Raw genomic sequence first — 20,146 nt, 5'->3', positions numbered from 1 at the left:
ACGACTGGTGTAAAACGTGGCTGATGACCTTGAACACTTCCAAATCTAACATAATTTCTTTCTCACGAAAATCGGCGAATTCGAATTTTTTCTACCAGATTAATAACGTTACATTGGCTCGGAATACGCGGTACAAATACCTAGGTGTCCACCTCACTCCAAATCTTTGTTGGGCAGATCATATAGCAACCATTTCTGCTCACGCTTCCAGGTCATTAGGATTTCTTCGCCGCAACCTACAAAACACTACGTCTCATGTCCGTAGATTAGCCTACATAACTTTTGTTCGTCCGCTCCTAGAGTACTCTTCCTCTATCTGGTCACCTCATCAGCAATATTTACTAGAGAAGTTGGAAGCAATACAAAACAGGGCTTGTCGTTTCATCTCGCTTAATTATAATTTCCATTTCAGCGTAACCCAGCTCAAGCTTGAACTTTCACTTCATCCGTTAAATGTCCGTCGTGATATCGCCCTTCTATCTCTTTTTCATAAAAACGCCCATGGCACTCGGTCATCCCTAAGTCATCTACAACGTCCCTCCTACCTATCGCATAGATTGCATAACGACTACAGCTATGCTCGCATTTACGGCAGTTCTAACGCTTTTAACTTCTCATCACTCCCGCGCTCCATCCGCCTGTGGAATGATTTTCCGAATAGCATTGCATCTCTCCACAATCACGAAGCGTTTCGCGAAGATCTACTAAAGCACTTCATTGATAACGCTTAGCATATCATGTACGTTCCCGTCATTTCCCAGACAACCATATCAGATCCAGGAGATGTCCATAAAATGTACCCCTCAAAATATTTAATATTCAGAGGATCTCCATAAATACCCACAATTGGTCCAGTGGATATTCCAGAGATGTCCCTATTGCCTCACAGTGGACGTCCACATGGACATTCATTATGATGTCTAGAGGACGTTGCCAAATCAGTCTCTGGACATTGCATGAACATTGCCAAGATGTACAAGCATGCACTTTTAGCAGAGCTAGGGATAGCTGTTGAGCAAAACACATAGCGTGAATTATAGTTTTATTCACAAAAAGACTGCAAGCTTTCAAACAGCTTCCCCTCTTCATGGGTTTCAGTTTGCGTCCGTGCTTGCGCCTCCTGGAAAATATGAAAGATGAAGTGAACAATAAAGTGGGGCATTAAGAAATTGACAGGTAACAGAAAATAGTCACAAAAAAAGGCCGCATGCACAAAACAAACTCGTCTGAAAGCTGGCAACAGAACTTACAGCTATATAACAGTGAAAAAAAAAATGGATGTAAAACCTTTACGTGCGAAGCAAATAAACCTATTAACATGCCCGTAGTTCCACCGTGCCCGTAGTAAAGGAATGTAAAAATTTCACGACCTGTTGTCTCTGTAACAAGGATAGTTAATAATTTGTGTTCACTTCTTTTTCAGTTAAGGTTGGAAATTGTTCTAGAGTGTAAGCTGCACTATTCAGGCTGCAACTTAAGATTTCACCTCGCTGGGACTGAATGACTTCAACCTAATTAAGCATAGGTGTCCACTAAAAAGTGAGACATACTGTGCCTTCCTTTCCCCAAAAACCAACTAAAAAAATAAAAAAAAAATAGCGGAATGAAAAGGTGGTGTTAAGGCACTCTCGCATCTACTTTTAATGAGAAGCTTGAGCACCCCCCTAATTCAAACTGTGTACAGCCTTGGTAAACCATGCAAAATCATGCTTGAGCTTTCGCTCATTTAAATTTGTTCAAGCCATGCTTAAACAGGCATCTAACTGGTATGTACACACACAGTTTTGTACAAAATAGTGGCTAAATTTTCATACCTTGTTTTGCAAGCCTTTCCTGTTGCTGTTTAAGACTGCATGGAGCATGTTGGAGCCATTTCTTTATAACTGCTTGCACATCATCCACTGTTGCAACATACCGCATGTTTGACCTTGCAGGCACTGAAACAAATACAGCAGTATAGTAGCTGTGGTTCATTATTAAAATACCAAAAAGAAGGAAAAATTGTTGCCAGCCGCTGCAGTTGCTATTTAATAACTTAAGCACCTGAGTACTGAGCTGCAGCCAGTGGAATTAAAGGAACAGGGAGAGGAAAACAAGGACAAGTAGAGCGTAATGACAGCAAGAATGGAAAAGAGTTTCATACACTCTTCATAATATCCAGTGGGAACAAGCTGGCACCGCACGCATAGCAAGACAACAATCTTATTCTCTGAAGTGATCTAATAAGAGCCAGCCTAGCTTTTCACAAAAAAAAAAAACTTGTACAAAAAATGGCAAAGCAGCAACCTATTCTGCGATGAAGGCATGCAAAAAGTGATGTTAAAAAAAAAATATATAGCAGGGAGGTCGCGGCCTTCTGCATCATGTTCTCTTCTATACCCACTCCCGCAAAATGCACTTTATGTCAATATCAGCAATTTCGCTCGCACATTTGCTAGGCGACGCGCGCAAAATGGCTCGCCGCCTAAAGAAAAAGCTAGAGGTTCCGATGACACAGGTGATCCTTGCGCGGCGGGAATTAACTCTGGGTCAAACATGACAGAGGTGGGCTGCGGGCTGTCATTGCGGGCTAGCTCTCCAACTACTATTTCTGGTTTGTGCACTTCTGCACACTCGTCGGGTTCACCAAGAGCAGAAAACGTGGCACGAGTATTCCTCGCAGCTGCGCGTGCTGCTCATGTCTTCGCTCTTGCTTAACTTAGGCATAGCAGAAAAAGTCGTGCTCTTAGGTGATGCTGAAACGTACGTACCTTTGAAGAAACGTACTCCACGAACAAGGCAATGCACAGGGCGATTAACAACTTGAAATGACTGCTGCTGTCAACTTCGTCAGCGAAGATGTATCCATGTGACGCGCGTGCGACGATATGTGGCTGCCAGCAACTCGGAGAGCGGTTGAGGCGATGTGAGCTTGTGTCAGCTATGCAACATATGCATGCCAGGCACAATGACACTTCCGGCTTCCGGGGATCGCTTCCGGTTGCACAGGAATGTACTGGTAGGGTGCAGAACTATTACACCAAGCGCAAGCTGCAATACTCGGAAGCGCCAAGATTAGCAGACGTTCCCAAAATACGACGACGCCACTCGACCGCTGAGTGTACTGAAATAGGCATGTACTACGGCATGAGTCATCTGTGGACACACGTCAATTGACCGCGTCTTCTCGCTCACAGGGACAACACGTGCATTGTGTTATTGTGTTGTGGTGGCTGTGCAGCGGAGGCAGGGAAGGGAACGAGACGAACGCCGCGGACGCCATCAAAGAAAAAAAAAAAAAGGCGTGCTACTCCGCGCTAATTTTGTGGTAGAGTTGCCGAAGATATCATGAAAGTGACAGCGCGTCGCCCAATAAACGCATTATTGATGTTCATAACAAATGTTTATTACAACAAGCCTGCAGGCAAAGCATTTAATATTTTTCGCTCGCCACAAGGAATGCACTATTTCTTGATCGCGAATGTAGGCAGCGAGTCTCTCCAACGTTCTCCTCAACCTCTCCGGCACACGAGTTGCCCACGTTTTTATCATGCACTACGGCATGAGTCATCTGCGGACCGCGTCTTCTCGCTCGCGGGGGGGGGGGGGGGGGGGGCAGAGAAGGGAAAACAGGGTCTTGAAGATCAAATTGAGGGGCTTTACTTGAAGACACTGTTTGCCTTTCCACTTAGTCCGAATCAAAATTTAAAGCAGAAATCTGCTGAACTATGCATGTCCACTGATAGTCACATTATAACATCGAAGTTATGTACACTGTGTGATATCTTCACGACCACACAAAGGTAAGGTCATGAGGATATCCACTAAAAGATGATCTTTTAATAATGGACGCATGGACATCGCATGGGTGTACAAAAATGACGTTTGATATTGAGACCTTTTGTGAAGATCCTATGGATATTGCTGGTTGTGTGGGTTATGTAACTATTCCTTGAAGGGGCTTTTTTGATGCGCAGTAGTTCTGTGGCATAGTTCAATCTACATTTTTTTTTGTTGCATCTTCTCGCTTGCCTTATATGATTTGTGTTTAGTAGTTCTTATAACTCCCTCTGCGTTGCGATATATTGTTCATAGATTTGTATAATTACCACTGTTTTCCTGTACTTGCGATTGTGATTTTGTTTTTTACCGACTATGCGGATATCTTTGTATTTGTCCCCCCTTACACAATGCCTCTCTGGAGGCCTGTAAGGTATATGTAAATAAAATAAAATAAAATAAGCAGGGATATAAAAAATATTATCATGGTAAACTTCATCATTGACCCGTGCATTATCTTCATAAAATCAGCAGTTATTACATGTATTGCAGTGGTGGCACATCTAATTAAAGTTTGGTTTGGTTTTTAAGGGTTTAACGTCCTAAAGTGACTCAGGCTATGGGTCGAGGACTCCGGAAATTTCCACCCCCTAGGGTTATTTAACGTGTGCTGACATTTCACAGCAAATGGGCGCCTGCAGCTTTTCGCCTCCATCTAAAAACAGCCGCCGAGGCCGGGATTCGATCCGGTATCCTTGGTAACAGTGCATACTTAAAGTAAGCAGATTCACTGACAGTTTTCTCACCCCGTGGGGTTCTTTATCGTGCACTGACACTGCACAACACGCGGGCGTCTGGCTTTTCGCCTCCAGCTAGGCTAGGATTCGATCATGCATTCTTGGGAACAGTACTATAATTAAAGTAAGCAGATTCACTGACATAGCCACACTTACTTTGCCTCTCTGCACAATCAATTCTTATAAATGCGTAGACATTAATAGCCACGTCAAGGTACTTTAAAGCCCTGCGAAAATAACGTGGCAGCAGTGCAAAGACGCATTATGCAACTTCTCAAAAAAAAAACAAAAAAAAAACGCCAGGGTCGTTTTTGCATTCTCATGGCTACTGCCGGTGCTAAAATGAGCTGGTGTGTGAGGTATAGCCTTTCTATACAACTCACAGGCGCTTTCTTGTCTCAGAAAGAAACATGAACTTGTCATACACCTCCGAGAGGCCGTGCACCTTGTGTAGAAAACCCAGTCTGTACTTCCGCAGTAAACAACAGGGTCATTAGCTCTACTTCCTCGCACAATACTTATACAACAAAAAGATGACATCTGCGTCAAAATAGCAGTGTTTAAAAGTCTGCCGGCATTCTTACACAAGACGCACAGCGCAGCAGTCCGCACTGCGCGTCGATGCGTTCCGAAGGCCAGCAATGACGGGCGTCCTAGTGGTGCCACCTGCTAGGGATGAGTGGAACTACTCTCTGTAAACGGTCTTATAGAAGTTTACAACATCAAGTCCCATGTCCATTTCACGATTGATAAGCTCTGCTAGCTCTACTGACAACACCGCACCGCAAAGCTCCAGCCTTGGGATGGTGTGTTCAGGATGCGGTGCGCCTTTCCGATGGCGAACCCGACGCACCGCAAAGCTCCAGCCTTGGGATGGTGTGTTCAGGATGCGGTGCGCCTTTCCGATGGCGAACCCGACGTAGCACGGGCCATGTGGATATATCACTCTGAGGTAAGGCACTGCAGCCACAGCCTTGGTTGATGCATCTGAGAAGATGTGCAGTTCATTGCGCTGTGCGGTGGTGAGTGAGTTCGGGGCATAAGTGCAAGATATGACCAGCAGCTCGAGTACTTGTAAGGAGGCTTTCCAAGTCTCTCATGTGGATCTCTTGTTATCAGGAAGTGGACAGTTCCAGTCGCATGTCTCGGCGACTAGCTCTCGGAGGAGGGGTTTCCCTTGAATGGTGACTGGAGCAACAAACCCAAGTGGGTCATACAGACTGTTCACCACTGACAAGACACCCCGCCGAGTGAGTGGTTTTTCTTGGATTGAAGTCGCGAAGGTGAAGATGTCCTTCTTCAGGTCCCAAGAAATTCCTAGACAGCGTTGGATCGGCGGTGTACCATTATACAGATCAAGATCCGTCAAATCCTTAGCGCGGTCTTCCTCAGAATGTGCCACTAACGCGGTTGGGCAGTTAGAGGCTATTTTGTGGAGCCTGAGGTTTGATGCTGCCAGCATTTGTTGTGTGCAACGTATTAGGCTGATGGCTTCTGTCTCTGTAGAGAGAGACGTCAAGCCATCGTCGACATAGAAATCTCTCTCGACGAACGGCCTGACGTCGCTTACAAATTCTTCCTCTCCTTCTCGTGCTGTTCTTCGAAGCCCATAGGTTGCAACTGCTGGTGATAGGCTATTTCCAAACACATGTACCTTCGTTCGGTACTCCACTATGTGATCTTGGATGAAGTTGTTGCGGAGCCACAGAAATCTTAGTTCCGGTGGTCGTCTCGCACCAGGAAGCAGTAGAACATGTGCTGAATGTCCACGGTTACGGCCACGGGTTCTTTCCGGAATCGGATGAGCACTCCAAGCAGGCTGTTCATCAGGTCTGGTCCAGTAAGCAGCATACTGTTCTATGACACGCCCTTAAACTGTACACTGGAATCGAACACGACTCGCGTTTCACTGGGTTTCGCGGGTGGCAAACACCAACGATAGTGAGGTACCAGCATTCTTCTCCATCTCGAAGCGGTGGGGCTTCCTCGGCATGACCGTTCTTGAACATATTGTTCATGAAGTTCGTGAATTGTGTGCTGTTATCATCTGTTTTGGTTTGGCTTGGCTTGGCTGGCAGCTGCGACTGCGAAAGTGGCGCTCGTGTATCTGTGGCGCAAGTGTGGCGCAAGTGTATAAAAGCGGAGTGCGAGAATAAACGGGGGTTCATTTCGTCGCTTGGGAGCTCGGTGTCTGGACTGCTTTCTCTGGCAGCGTTCCGGCGCGGGTGCAACGGCGCCCCCCCCCCCCCCCTGCCTGGGCTAACACGACATGGTGTCAGAAGTGGCCGTCTACGACATGATGTCAGATGGTCAGGAATGTTCGCACTGAGCCAGGCACCTTCCGTCCACGATGTCGAAGACGCCTTCAATACGGCTGCATGGACTGCAGCAACCGCCACCGCTGGACTTTGACCGCACGTCAGAGTGGCCGGCGTGGATCGAACATTTCGACGACTTCCGATATGCAACGGGACTCAACGAATGCTCCGGGGAGGCTCAGGTACGAACGCTGTTGTACACAATGGGGAGGCAAGCTCGTGACATATTCAAGACGTTTTCACTATCTGACGAAGACGCCAAGAACTATGAAACCGTAAAGAAAAAGTTCGACGGGCACTTCGTAAAAGAGAGGAACATCGTGTACGAAAGCGCCTGTTTTCACAGACGCGTACAAATGCCAGGAGAGTCGGTAGACCAGTTCGTCACTGCGCTACACGGCTTGGCGGAACGTTGCGACTACGGTGAACTAAAAGAACGGATGATCCGAGACAGACTGGTTGTCGGGCTCCGCGACGCAAAGCTCTCGGAAGCTTTGCAAATGGATTCTCAGCTCACGGTGGCTTCGGCGCTGTCGAAGGCCCGCTTAAATGAAAGCGTCCAACAGCAGCAAAGTACTCTACGAGGACAGCACAGCCATCAGTCATCGGAAATTCGTGACCAGGACCCCAATGTGGACGCGGTGGTTCAACAGAGGCACAAGGGACGTCTGCATGGGCAACGAACGCCGGAGGTGCGGCAGCATGGGCAACGAACGCCGGAGGTGCGGTGTCCTTTCTGCAGTGGCGACGCCCACCCCAGGACAATGTGCCCAGCCAGAGCTGCCAAGTGTCTTCACTGTGGCAAGAAGGGACATTTCGCAAAGGCCTGCTTGAAGAAAGCAACGGCTTCCGCTCAACGAAAGGTACGCGTCTCAGCGGTCAACCAGGAAACTGGAGAGCTACGCGTCTCAGCGGTCAACCAGGAAACTGGAGAGACTTTCGTGGGATCAATAGATGCATGCAGAAAAGCGCGATTTGTTCAGGTGCGCATTAATTCTGTGCCCATTTTTGCAAAGGTTGACTCAGGTGCTGAAGTGTCAGTATTACCAGCAACGTTTCCGGGATTACCGTCCCGACTGGTAAAAACCGATGAAATCTTGCTAGGTGCAGGAGGCAGTAAGCTTAACGTACTAGGCAAATTCGTAGCAGAGATCGCATGGAAAGAGAAAACTGTGTATCAAACATGCTACGTTGTCAGTCCGTTACGCGACGTCCTTCTAGGATTACCTGCACTTGAGGTCTTAGGTATCGTGAAATTTGCAGACGCGGTGGACTCGGGAAACCTGCAGTACGAGACGCGTTTTCCAGAAATGTTCCGCGGTCTAGGTACGATGCCAGGGCAGTACACCATCAGGCTACAAGCTGGCGCTATCCCGCATGCCATAAGCACTCCACGCAGGGTACCAATTCCCCTGAGGGAGTCCCTGAAGCGCGAAATAGATAAAATGGAGCGTTTAGGCATAATCAGGAAAGTGGATGGGCCCACCGAATGGTGCGCCGGAATAGTTCCGGTAGTGAAGCCTTCAGGAGACCTGAGAGTTTGCGTAGACCTCACTAAATTGAACAAATGCGTAGTTCGAGAGCGATTTACGTTACCAACTGTGGATCAAGCTCTAGGGTCACTGTCGGGAGCGAAATGGTTTTCAAAGCTCGATGCCAACTCAGGCTTCCACCAGGTGCGACTCAGTAAAGACTCGGAAGAGCTAACCACGTTCTTAACACCCTTCGGTAGATACTGTTTCACGCGACTACCCTTTGGAATTACCTCCGCTCCGGAATACTTCCAAAAGAGAATGTCTGAGATACTAGGTGGCCTGCCGGGGGTCGTTAATTTCATGGACGATGTCCTAGTGTTTGGCGAAAGCAAAGCTCAACACGATGAGCGTTTAAGTAACGTGATCACACGCCTAGCAAGGGCAAATGTGACATTAAACAAAGAGAAATGCTTATTCGGGGTTAGGCAAGTGCGTTTTTTGGGTCACATTCTGAATGAGGAAGGTATTCATCCTGATCCAGCGAAGGTCAGTGCTATAAAAGATTTGAGAGCACCCAGAAACGTTACTGAGCTTAGAAGCATTTTGGGCATGGCGAATCATTTGGGCCGCTTCCTGCCACATTTAGCCCAAGTGACTGCTCCCATGCGTGTTCTTTTGCACAAGGATAGGGACTGGGTCTGGGACAGCAATCAGGAAAAAGCGTTCCAAGAACTCAAAGAGCTCATTTGTTCAGCGCAATGCATGGCTTTGTACGACGCTTCGCTACAAACCACTCTTTCAGCTGACGCATCGTCTTTTGGTCTGGGAGCAGTTTTGTTTCAAAAGCAAAAAGACGGGCAACGTAGAACAGTTGCATTCGCTTCTCGTTCGCTCACCAAAACCGAGCAACGGTACTCCCAGATAGAAAAGGAGGCGCTGGCGTTGACGTGGGCAGCGGAAAGGTTTGATGAGTATATACGTGGTCTGGAAGTTGTTTTTGAAACTGACCACAAGCCCTTGGTGTCGCTTTTGGGTCACATGGCAATCGACGCTATGCCCCCAAGAATTCAACGTTTTCGTCTGCGCCTGATGCGATACAGTTTTTCTGTATTATATGTACCAGGCAAATCGCTAACCACTGCTGATACTCTTTCACGTTCGCCGTTAGCTCGTACGAAAGTGGAAAGCTGTTTAACTGTCTCAGAGGTAACCGCTTACTCGAAAGCTTGTTTACTGGGTTTAGAAACAGGCGACGATTTCTTGAAAAGAGTAAAAGAAGGTCAAGCAAAAGACGAAGTGTGTCGAAGCTTGCGCACAGTGTGCAAAAAAGGGTGGCCCAGGAAACAAAATGTTCCCTGTTATCTTCTGCCATACTGGCAGGAACGTGCATGCATTACTTTGGTGAACGGGTTTCTGCTCAAAGGTATGAGGCTTATCATTCCTCAGACCCTTCGCAAGGAAGCGCTAAGCAAACTGCATGACGGTCACCAAGGCATCTCGCGATGCCGCAGTGTGGCTAAAGGTTCTGTCTGGTGGCCGGGACTTAGCACTGAGATAGCGTCATTCGTGAAACAGTGCAGCGTTTGCGCGAGGCATGCGCCAGAACAGATTGAACCGATGATTGCATCGCCAACGCTCTCTTTTCCTTGGGAGAGAGTAGGGGGTCGATCTGTTTCAAATTCAGGGACAGCAATATCTTGTCGTAGTAGACTATCTTTCGCGATACCCAGAGATTGCCATTCTTCCGTCAACAAAGTCTGCTACCGTGATAAGCCGAATGAAAAGCATTTTTGCGAGACATGGCATTCCCGAGTGTGTGGTGACCGACAATGGTCCCCAATTTGTCAGTGCCGAGTTCGAGAAATTTGCAAAACTGTATGGCTTCCGTCATGTCACCTCGAGTCCGAGGCACCCCCAGGGAAACGGGGAAGTCGAACGTATGGTAAAGACGGTTAAGAATCTCATTCTAAAATCGGACGACCCTTACTTAGCCTTGCTGGCTTATAGGGCCACGCCTGGTGTTTTGAACGTCAGCCCAGCGGAGATACTGATGGGTAGAAGGCTTAGGACGAGAGTCCCAATGCTGCCTTCGCACCGCAATCCGGGACAATGCTGTCTGCAAGAAGTGGCAGCCAAGGACCGTAGTCAGAAAGGAGCAAAGCCGCCACTTCGACCGACGTCACCGGTCTAAAAATCTCCCAAAGCTAGAAGCAGGTGATGTGGTGTGGGTGACTGATCTCCGTACCAAAGGTACAGTGCTCGGAGCAGCACCACAGCCGCGTTCATACCGTGTGCAAACGGAAAACGGGGTTGAAGTCCGTCGAAACAGGAGAATGCTTAACCGTCTCCCAAAAGACCGGGTAGATAGCGGGAACTACGAATTTCCGGATGGTCAGGAACAGCCCAGCAGGGCCGGATTGGTAACTGGAGTAGACAACCAATTTGACGAAGCTCCGGAAGCTTTGGTGCCTCTAACTCAGACGGAGACTGACGGTGGCAATTCTCAAGCTAGAATTGTAACTACGACCAGGTTTGGAAGAGTTGTTCGCAAACCCATAAGGCTGGGCGTGGACGACTGATGCTGGAGTGACTGTGTTCTGTCGTGTTTTCTTGGGTGTGCTCCAATGTTATTTTGAAGTGTATGCATGTAAAGTTAATAGTGCTTGAAAAGGGGGATGTGCTGTTATCATCTGTTTTGGTTTGGCTTGGCTTGGCTGGCAGCTGCGACTGCGAAAGTGGCGCTAGTGTATCTGTGGCGCAAGTGTATAAAAGCGGAGTGCGAGAATAAACGGGGGTTCATTTCGTCGCTTGGGAGCTCGGTGTCTGGACTGCTTTCTCTGGCAGCGTTCCGGCGCGGGTGCAACGGCGCCCCCCCCCCCCCCCCCCCCCCCCCCTGCCTGGGCTAACACGACAAATTGTTCCCTCAGTTCTGGTTTCTTCTTCAAGGTCCATTGGAGAGAAGCGAGACGTGTCTGGGCTAGATTCTTGTTATTCGGAAGGCTAGCTCTTGGGGAACGGAAGGGAAGAGGTGCTATCCATTTGTTTGATTCGTCCCTTGAGAACTCGCCATCCATTATCTTCAAGAACGTCCTGTCCTCCACGGAAAGGGAAGGTCTGTTGTCATCCTTCGTAGTCTGGAATAGCGTTTCTGCGATTTCATTATCATAGCTGTCGTTCCCAGCAGCGTGCTGAGCAGGTTGGAAGCAGTGTATCAACTCAGGAGTGAATGTGGTCTTTCTCATTGACCAGGAAGTGATTCTGGCATGGCTCAAAAAGGGAGGGACATCCATTTTCGAGGACGTTTGTCTTGAAGTTGTTGAGATATTCTGGTGTGCGGCTTCGACGTATGCAGACATTCCCTACGATAACCCACCCCAGGTCCAGTCACTCAGCAAACGGTACATCAGCTGGCCCACTGCGCTGTTGTTGAACCTTGTGTACTCTGAGGATGTCTCTCCCGTGGAGAAGTAGAATTCTGGCCTTTGAATCCAAACAAGGAATTAATCTAGCTACAGATCTGTGATGAGGGGATGCAATGCCGCTTCCGATGTAGGAATCTCGCTCCTGTTGTTAGGCATCTCGTTGCACTCAATGAGTGTTGGTAAGGGCAGCTTCAAGGAGCCGTGAATGCCTTCAATAAGATATTCGGATGCCCTTCTTCCAATTGATTCTGTAATTCCAGCACACGTCCTTAGAGTGTAGGTAGAACTTTGTCCATTGAGACCGAAACTGTCGAAGAACTTCGTTCGTGCAAGGGACCTGTTGCTCTGGTCGTCTAGGATATTGCATAGAGTTTTGCAGTCTTGTGAGGCTGGCTCGGATGACTGACTTTAACCAAACAGATCTTTGAGCACGACTTGTCACCGTAGCCTTGACCGCACACTTCTGTACACTTGGACGATACTTCAAGTGAGGAATCCTGGCCTCCTCTGGCGTCTTCAGTACTGTGCTCAAAGACCGAAGGCCTATGGGCGACATTTACTGCGTGGAGTGGTGTGGTATGCCTATCGCTACCACAATCGGCACATTTGAGAACTATTTTGCAGTCTCTTGCAAAGTGGCCTGTAGAAGCGCAGCACATGAAGCATATCCCGTGTTCTTTCAGCAGGGACTTCCGTTAATCCAGCTGCTTTTCTCTGAAGGCGCGACACTTCCGGAGAGGGTAAGGTTTCTTGTGCATAGGACATTGCTTGGTCGCATTTTGCAGCTTCGGCATGTTTGGGGGTGGACGCTCAGTGCCTGCCTCCACGTCAGTCAGTTGGACTGAGATGGGTGCTCTTCTCATGCCCTTATTTGCTGCCCATCCGTATGCTTTTGGGAGACCTGGAGAAGATCGAGAAGGGGGGAAACGCGACCTGATGATCTTGCTTGTACTTGGAGCCTTTTGTGATCCACGTCTCCTGCAAGCGGTGCGGTAGCTTTTCTGCGGTATCTTTTGCGGTGTCCAGATAAGCTAGCCCAGTCAAGTGAGGGTCCTCTTTTGCAGCCTCAACCTCAAGAAGCAGATCTTCCAGCTCTCTCAATTTATGCGCGTCTATCTCGGACAGTCTGGGGAAGCTTGAAATTCTCCTGAAGATGGTCTCTTCTATAATTTTCGGGCGGCCATAACATTCCTCGACTCTTTCCCCGACTATCTTTAGCCCGGCCTCAGGGTTGTCCACGTGCGCTGAATGTAGCCTCTTTGCCTAGCTTTACGACTCTGTCTCACGGCACTTCACGAGAAGATGAAGTTCCTAGCTTGCCGTGGCTTAAAGAGTCTGCGACATTCCCTTGAACGCAGATTTCTACGACCGGTAGTTTTCAGGGCAGTCGTCGAACGCCGTAAGCGCGGTACTCACAAGATCGCGTCGAATCAGATACTTTGCCATGGCGGTCACATCCGGAGCACTATCTTGATGGACAGTAATATAAGTGCGCAACAAAGACGAGACAAAGAGGAGAAGTGGACAACGATGGAAGAGAAGTGGACAACGTCACCAAGCGCTCGCAACCAAGGTGTCACGCCGAACTTTGCAAGTCAACAAACGGATCAAGATAGTGCAGAAGAACGGCTGATTGGGCGAGTTGGTGAACCATGATGGACAGTAATATAAGTGCGCAATAAAGACGAGACAAAAAGGAGAAGTAGACAACGACGGCGCCGTCGTTGTCCACTTCTCCTCTTTGTCTCGTCTTTTTGCGCACGTATATTACTGTCCATCATGGTTCACCAACTCGCCCAATCAGCCGTTCTTATGCACTATCTTGATCCGTTTGTTGACTTGCAAAGTTCGGCGTGACACCTTGGTTGCGAGCGCTCGGTGTGTATGGAGCGCGGCCCTCAGGTGCCAGTGTAGCGTTCTGAGAGACGTGGTGCTCCCCGCCATCATGTTGCTGCGATTGCGGACGCCGGCTGTTGCGCACGTAGCCCAAAGTGCGTTGAGCGCGGTCTTTGGATTCCTCGGAAACAGTCCGACAGATGTGATGCTCCCCGCCGTGCAGATCTACGGCAGCTTCCAGGACCTCCGCTTGTGCTTCCGCAGCGGCCGCTTGCCTTTCTAACTGCATGACTTCTAACTCTGTATCCAACTCTGCTTTCTTCCGCTCGATTGCTGCAGCTGTGCGTTTTTCCTGCTCTTCGAGTCTTGCTTTTTTCAGCTTCCCAGCCGCTTCTTTCTTAGTCAGAGATGCTTGCACTCGCGCCGCTGCGGCCTCCGCCCTTGCTCTGCCGGCGAGCATGCTCAGCGTGGTCGAGGTGGCCGCACGCCCGAACGAGCTGACCGTGACGAATGCCGTGGCTGTAGAGAGCTTTCCGTTTTCTCAGAGTGTACAAACAGGGGTTGGTTGGACTCACGTGAGCAGGGGCCGACTTGCGGTCGGGAGACGCCATGTCGTCCGTTACTGCGATGTGAAGTGACGAACTTCTTCAAGTGCAGAGCCAGCCAGCTAGCGGAGCGAGCGGCTATGCCTAGGCCTAGGTGCTAACGAGACGGCGGATCGGCGATCATCGCGGTTTTACTATTCTGATTCCATGGCACGCGTTTGAAGGGCGGCCACTCCACAGATAGATGACGCGTCGCAGAAACACAAGGTAAATAATCTTTATCCGTGCATTTTACAACTTGTAAACACGCGGTGTTCCCGCAGTCGCACAGCGCGGTTAGAAAACGAAAAGTTCCTCGAGTAAGATGAAACTTGGAGAGGGAGGTTTGAGACAGAATGATAAAGCGCGTGGGCGAGAGGGAAGGCACGTGGGGAGAAAGAAGAGAATGCGCGTGGAGAGGAGTCTAATGTTTCCAGATGAAGGTTGTGCGCGGCGGGAAAATTGAACCAACTCATGTAAGAAGGTTCGTCACTTCACATCGCAGTCATGGACGATATGGCATCTCCCAACCGCAAGTTGCCCTCTGCTCACGTGAGTCCAGACCAACCCCTCATTGTCTGTAATCATGTCGGAAGGGAAACCGAAGCGCGTGAACGTCTGCAACAGTTTCTCCCAAATTCGGTCCGACACAAGCTTCCTAAGAGGGAATAGCTCAGCCCACTTGGAATAGTGGTCCGTTATTACCAGGATATATTGGTTCCCGCGCGCGGACCGAGGGAGGAGTCCCATGAAATCGCACGCGACCACCTGCCACGGGTAGTTGCTAACTACCGGCTTCATTATGCCAGCAGGATTTCCCGCCCGAGGCTTGGCTACCTGGCAGGCAGGGCATGTACGGGCGTAACCCAGCACATCCTTTCTCATACCTGGCCAGGTCGCGGCACGCATAACTTGTCGTAAGTCTTACTGCCGCTGCCATGGCCTGCCAGCGCTGAGTCATGGAAGTACCGGAGGAATCGTTTCCGCAACTTCCTCGGGACCACGACTCGGAAGGGGGTTGTAATCGCTCCTTCCTCGACAAGTTGGGGGATGTAGCGGAGCAATAAGCCGTAATCGCCTATCAGATACGCGTCTTACATTCCCTCAGAGTTCTCGGTACAAGCTACACTACTTGCAAGCTCTGTCAGCACCCGCTGGCATAGACCGTCTGCTTTCTGGGCCTCAATCCGCCCTTCCCTACTGACCGCTACTCCCCAAGACAGATTTCTCTCTGCCTCGCTTCTTGGCAGGCGAGCAGTCGCCGCCACCAGCTGCTCCGCCTTCTCTCTCTCGCAGCACAGCGCGGGACCTCCGCCCGCCTCATTTCTCTCTTTAACTAAGCAGGGTGCGACACTTGCGTCCGCCCTCTCCTCCTCTCCAATAGCGGCGACGCCGCTTTCAGTAATAGGGAACCCAAGCTCAAGTTTCACAGCGCGATGGCAGCGCCGCATTCCTGGCATGGTGGCGAAATGTGAAACGATGGGACGTCGCCGGAGCAGACGCTCCGCTAGCTTCCTGTGCACGTGCGGCGATCGAGTTGCGACTGGCAGTTATTTGGCGATACAAAAACGCTTCCGCTGATGCGAAACGGAGGTACTAATACTGGTTTCCATTGGGCAAACAGGAGCAAGAGCTACGAGCAGCCAGAGCAGCGCACGAAAGCACTGGGGACGCGCGTTCTCGTCTCCCCAATGGAACATTCACGCTGCTCGGAGAGCAGCGTACCGAGGCGGAACGCGTGACGTCAGGCGTCATGTGATCAAACTTCTCCCGCGCTTGCGTTGTCCGTATCTGCCGGCTGAACACCACCGCTATAGTGCTCCACCGCTGCCGGCTTTCGCCATTTTTCTCGACCGTCCTGCCCGGGCGGCGAATAACCAGAAGCACGGCCGGTCTCGAGGGAGAGAGCGCGCGCGCTCTCCCTCGATACCGGCCGTGCCAGAAGTGACATCAAAAAGGTCACGTGACTTCTTCCGTTTTCCCTGTACTCCGCCGCTGGCGACGGAGCACCGAGGACTGCTCTCGGCTGCTCCCGGGACCCCAAAAGCGCGCCTCCTCTGCCAATAGAGCACAACGCTACTAAAGCCCCTCTATCTGGAAAGTAGCGAAACTCTCCTCCCTTCGGCTGCTTTCCTCCTCAATTCTCCTCTGATTTCACTCTCTCACCGGTGGGAGCGCTGCGCACGGCACGCTGAACCTGCCTGCGCTCGAAGGGCGCCGCGGAAGGGTCAATGATAGTGAATGGCGGGGGCTTTTTGTGCTGCCTTTTAAAGCGTTCTTTTAAATCTGCTTTGCACAGGTAAATAATAATCGATTTGAAAATGTTATGTTTGGTTTTAGCGGCACATATTGTTCGCAATAACAAAGAAGGAAGGAGAAGACACGCTCAAAACGGCAAGAAATGTTTGCATTCAGCATCGCGCTAGGGTACTCTGAAGCATCAAGAACGGGAAATAAACTGAGCAGGCAGTTATGGTGTCATCTGTGTTGGGTGACAGATAGATGACCCTGAATGAGAGCCAATGCCCCCTTCAAAAATATTCTACATCTTTGCGCGCGAGCGGCAAACCGGCGAATTCTGACATCGATCGCTTCTGGCTAACCTATAAGCAAAAGCGTCGATTGTTGTATGCTTTCATTTTAAAATCGCATCTGTAAGAAAATAATGAAGCAGTGTTCCTACAGCTGCTAATCAGAGGCAGTGTACGTGAAAAAAGTGGCTTTAATTTCTTCGCAAAATCAATTGATCAGCGAAGTGACTCAGGCAAAATAGGGTCTTATTTTATTGGCACAATACTGGTTTGCTATAAAGGTCGTAAGATGTGGCACATACAAAATACGCAGTTTCAAGTACAGAAGAAATGTAGCGGTAAACGCTGTTGTACATTGGAACCAAGTAGCATCTTTGATTTTACTGACACAGCACTGGTCGCTTTGAAAAGGGTCCTAAGACTGGCGCAGGCACATTAATTCAAAACACACATTTTCAAATAAAAATAAATGCACAGAAAAACACGGTTAGACTATTGGAAGATGCTGAGAACCCTTAACGAAGTGAAAAGATATGAAAACGAAGCTCAAGCAAATAATTTTCGTACAAACATTTTTCACACACGCTGCAATCCAATTTTAATTTCGATGATTATAATCTTCAGATATGCACGAGAATATCTTTAAAAATGTAAGCAGTTACCAGAAATTTTGAACCATTCACAGATTCATTCAGGCGACAGGCAAAATATTAATTGTATGCAGATTTTCAAACCACAACTTTCACAAATGTTTCAAATTAATAAAACATGAAATTACGAATGCATACTGTCACCGAATCTGAGCTGCAGCGACCCGCATGCGTACGCTTTTGCTACCGCATTTACTGCTAGTCACTGGAGATATTTTGGAGGCTTCATCTCGGACAAAAATCTGGATCCGTACTTTCACGCAAACACTCACAATCTCTTTTACAACATCGTGGCAGGCTGGGAAGCAAGATACCAATGAAATGCTATCTTTTATCCGGGCCTGCAGTTGTGCAGTGCTGATTGAATTTTTGAGACGCTCTCTGTTACTGCGCAAAAAGTTCTCAGCAATTTTTACAGTTTCGATTACGGCTGGCGACGGGTTCGTCAGTGACACGTGAGACTGTGAAAAGTTCTTCAACTCAATTAACCTTGCCGGTGCCGTGTTGGTAATCAGTAAAGCGCGGCAGTCGTTCTGTTCTACTATTCTATGTTCTGTTTCTGTTCTACTTGAACACTGAAACGCGCAGCAGCACGGCATCGCGTGCACGAAACTGCACGCGCGCAAGCCACAGGAACGGTACGACGAGGCAGTTTAATGGCGGCAGCGAGAAAATAAAAAACAAGCAAAACAAGATTTTGCGTGCGCTGATGCCGTATGGTGACGTGTTTGCCACGTCAGGGGGCCCGGCAGCCAACGACAAACCAGAAAACCCGCCCTCACTCTCTCTTTGGAGAGGGGAGCGCAGAGGAGCGAGGAGGAAAGCGCCGGGAGAGGGAAACGGCGGCAAAGATCTTACAATTTCGCTACTTTCCAGAGATAGAGGGGCTTTAAACGCTACTGCTCCTGTTCGACCACTGGTAGGCGCTGAAACTCGCGAGAGCACTTTTAGTGCAGCTAAAAGTGCTCCTGTTCGCCCAATGGAAACCGGTATAAGTAGCATTGTGTCATGGGTAGCCACAATAGTAGGCGAAACGCCAAAAGACGAGGCTCACGTGTGGAACTTTGCAGATTTCATTGGAAGCGTTTCCACAAGACCTGTTTTTCAACCGCATGGCAGCATTCTGAGAAGTCTCGCGTTCTTTGTGGAAACGAAAAGGGCCAATTTTCTCCTTCTCCATAAACTCAGAACTGTTCGACAGTTGACAAAGACGTCTTAGAGAGGCATCATAATAGTACAATGGTTTAACACCATGCATACGAAGTGAAGGGGGTGGAGGATTATACTGCTCTTCGCTTTGCGCGTGTCTTGCTTTGCCGATTTTCTGTGCTCTCTCCCTGCTTTGCGAGAGCTCTGAAAGCAACCAAATCAAGAGATATCCAGCTTGCGACGTCGGCGATCGACAATGCTGTGTGAGTGTGCCCTACGACCAAGAAAATATCTAGGAACGAGGCCTTTTTTTAGTGTGTGTGTGTGGGGGGGGGGGACATGCTTGGCTGAGCCTCTTTTACAGATTTCCGCAAATTGGTTAATAAATGAACCAACATTTTTATTATTCATAACAAAAATATGTTGGAAGTGCAATACAAAAGCGATCCTAGTTATGGCTCGATTGACACTACTCGCACGGAGCACCCTATTCGCGTCACAGGTTTCGTAAATGCAAACCAAATGTAAATGAAGCACAACCATTTAGTAAGAACCGAAATAAAGCACGATTGTAGTACAAGCTTGGATTTCACCTTCCTTCCGAGCCAGCGAGCCGGTTATGTCGCGTACAGCGCGCGGAGCACGCATGTGCTTTTGAGACTGCTAGCGTTCGTGCCTTTGAAGAAACATCTCCTTCTGACTATAGCTTATTCTTTTAGTGCAAGATTTGCTTTAGTAACGTCGTAATAATAAAAACAAAACCGTATATAGATCTCATGCTACAGGCCAAAACGATGATCAACAAGCGAGCAGCTTTATTTCGGAGTACTGATAATACTTCCGCAGTTTTTAAACATATTATAATGTAGCGTGTGCAACAGCAGCCGCTAGGCGGCTGCTCATCGAGAGTCTCGTGCGCGGACTCGAAGAAGTGGCCCCGTGGCGTTCGATGAGAAGCTGAAGTCGGCTGCTGTCACTCGGTGCTTTGGACCTGCTCTCCTGTGCCTGCTAGATCAACCCACTATTAAAAACCAACCTTCTGGTTACGGGCCTAAACGGCTAGGTGACAATGTACGACAATATAGTTACATAGCGGACTTACCTCGAGATAAACTTCCTACGTTTTCGCTAACGTGGGAAACGGATTCACAATCAATATTTACTCATAGCCGTCTGCTGTCTGCTCTACAGTGCAGACGTGAATAAAAATTTTCTCGCCTCTAATTACGTTTCCTCCATGGAAATACGCGGCAGGTTGTCCAATCATCAAGACGGAATGCAGGCGGCATGTCGCGATGCGCCTGCGGGGGCGCGTCAGGGCGCGTGCTCGTTCGAGAGAAAGCGCGCGGCGTACGTCGCGAAGGCAGCGAGCCGAGCCGGCGGCGTCCCAGTGTATGTTTTTCTGCCACAGATGGCGTTGCCCATCAGGTCTACACGGCGGCATGGCAGCAATACCTCGCCCTCAAACATGAAGTACAGAGGCTAGTACAGGCCAAACCTGCTGCACGTAACCTCCGTCTCATGCAGTTCACACGAGCTGAAGGGCAGACTGCCGCACAGAAATTCTGGAGGTATGACGGCTCGCTGGACAGACGCCAACCACCACCTGTCCAGCTCACGGATAG

At 49.1% G+C, this 20,146-nt stretch overlaps 1 protein-coding gene and 1 long non-coding RNA gene across 2 annotated transcripts; both read right to left on the bottom strand.

The window, feature by feature from the left end:
* Positions 1–787: 787 nt before the first annotated feature.
* Positions 788–3,351, bottom strand: LOC146201077 (uncharacterized). The gene is made up of 3 exons (XR_014704860.1): positions 2,751–3,351; positions 1,815–1,937; positions 788–1,120 (listed from the first exon to the last, which is right to left on the bottom strand). It is a non-coding gene; the product is annotated as an uncharacterized LOC146201077 (long non-coding RNA).
* A 2,301-nt stretch (positions 3,352–5,652) lies between these two features.
* On the bottom strand, positions 5,653–6,018 carry LOC146201076 (uncharacterized). Its single transcript, XM_084592485.1, has one exon. It carries the CDS (start codon positions 6,016–6,018, stop codon positions 5,653–5,655), a length of 366 nt encoding a protein of 121 aa, XP_084448611.1.
* Between the last annotated feature and the right edge of the window lie 14,128 nt (positions 6,019–20,146).

This window comes from Amblyomma maculatum, chromosome 2 (assembly GCF_055883805.1).
Source record: "Amblyomma maculatum isolate TAMU_Amacu chromosome 2, ASM5588380v1, whole genome shotgun sequence".
Classification (NCBI taxonomy): Eukaryota; Metazoa; Arthropoda; class Arachnida; order Ixodida; family Ixodidae; genus Amblyomma; species Amblyomma maculatum.
This window is presented reverse-complemented; position numbering and strand designations above follow the sequence as displayed.